This window comes from Meleagris gallopavo, chromosome 1, assembly GCF_000146605.3.
Source record: "Meleagris gallopavo isolate NT-WF06-2002-E0010 breed Aviagen turkey brand Nicholas breeding stock chromosome 1, Turkey_5.1, whole genome shotgun sequence".
NCBI classification, from domain to species: domain Eukaryota; kingdom Metazoa; phylum Chordata; class Aves; order Galliformes; family Phasianidae; genus Meleagris; species Meleagris gallopavo.
Window position 1 is genome coordinate 88,414,130 of NC_015011.2, and position 1,459 is coordinate 88,415,588.

General features: G+C 38.6%; 1 protein-coding gene across 1 annotated transcript; it reads right to left on the reverse strand.

The window, feature by feature from the left end:
* Positions 1-309: 309 nt before the first annotated feature.
* On the reverse strand, positions 310-1,406 carry LOC104913725 (myosin-7-like). The gene is made up of 2 exons (XM_010721175.3): positions 1,127-1,406; positions 310-735 (listed from the first exon to the last, which is right to left on the reverse strand). Exons 1-2 carry the CDS (start codon positions 1,340-1,342, stop codon positions 325-327), a joined length of 627 nt encoding a protein of 208 aa, XP_010719477.1. The 5' UTR covers positions 1,343-1,406; the 3' UTR covers positions 310-324.
* Positions 1,407-1,459: the final 53 nt, after the last annotated feature.

Sequence of the window (1,459 nt, forward strand, 5' to 3'; positions counted from 1 at the left end):
AGACATTGAAAAGGATGTCTTTCCCTTCACCCCTTTGTGGCAATTTCTTTGAAACTGTCAGCAAAAGAGCCAGTATGTGCAAAGTTCGTGTTGCAGACTTTTTTTATATCAAAAGCATTGATTTTTATTTTTATTTTTTCCCAGTGCTACTCTTTCTGTGGTGGATTATAGCTCCTGATTCTCTCTGGGAAAAATAAGAGGTCCCCAGAAAAAGAGCTGGAAGAACTCAAGGTTACAGCAGAAAATTGTTTACTTAAGAATGCCAAACCTAGACATAATTCTTTAGAAGAGTTGCAGCAAAATTCATTTCAGAAAAAGAGAAACTCAGACTAACTGATTTTCCCTCATAGGTTCAAATGACTCTGTGTGTAGTGATCCTACAGTTTGGCCTATGTAACAGAGTATAAAGCTGTCAAAAAGACCAGTAGATCTTGTCATAAAGATAATCCTTGCTTGACCTCTTTTGAATATATGGCAAAGTTCAACAGGCACCTTATTTTCAGTAGCATGCTTCTCTTTCTCTACTTTTGCAAGTGTTATTTCAAGATCATCAATATCTTTCTTGAGCTCAGAGCACTCGTCTTCCAATTTTCTCTTTTTGGATGTCAGCTCAGAATTCATCTCTTCCTCATCCTCAACTCGCTCTGTCAGCTCTTTGACTTTGGCCTCCAGCTGAATCTTGGATTTAATCAACAAGTCGCATCGCTCCTCAGCATCTGCCAGAGTGTCTTGCTCCTGGGGTGCCAAAAGAAAGAGATCAAGTAGTCACTGCCTCATCCCTCACCTATCCTGTAAAGCAGTCACAGGGCTTGATCCAATCAAGGCTAGGGAAAATTCTCTACTCCTGACTTCAGAAAACAAGACCAGAATTAATTAACAGAGCACGACAATAGAGTGGTGAGAATGACTGCCACAGAAATTGCTTTGGACAGAATTCTGAGAAGACTTGCATTGTTAGTCCACCTGGTTTTATGCTCAAGCATGAAAATTTCTATCTGCTCTACTTTTCGGCAAGACTCTGACAAGACCAACAGCTTATTTTATTTGAACTGAAATAATATCATGGTCTGTAAGCCTTTGATCTTGAAAGTACATCTAATGAATACATAAGTATACATCTACTCACAGCTTGGAGCTGCAATAGCAAATCATTTTTTTCTTGAACTAAAGAGACTTGTTTCTCTTCAAGTTCCTTTCTCCTTGCTTCAGATTTTTCCAGGGCCTCCTTCAGTTTCAAGAACTCTTCCTTCATATTGGCCATCTCTTTTTCAGTTTCTGCAGACTTCAGAAGAGGTTTGATCTTAAAGAAAAGCTTCATCCAGGGCCAATTCTTCACAGCCATAAAGGCACGGATATTCCACTGAATTACAAGAAGGGCATCCCTGTTTAAGGAAGAAAGCAAAATCCCCTAATGATTAGCATGAATTTAGAAAATGAGATACTTTTTTTTTTTCTTTTT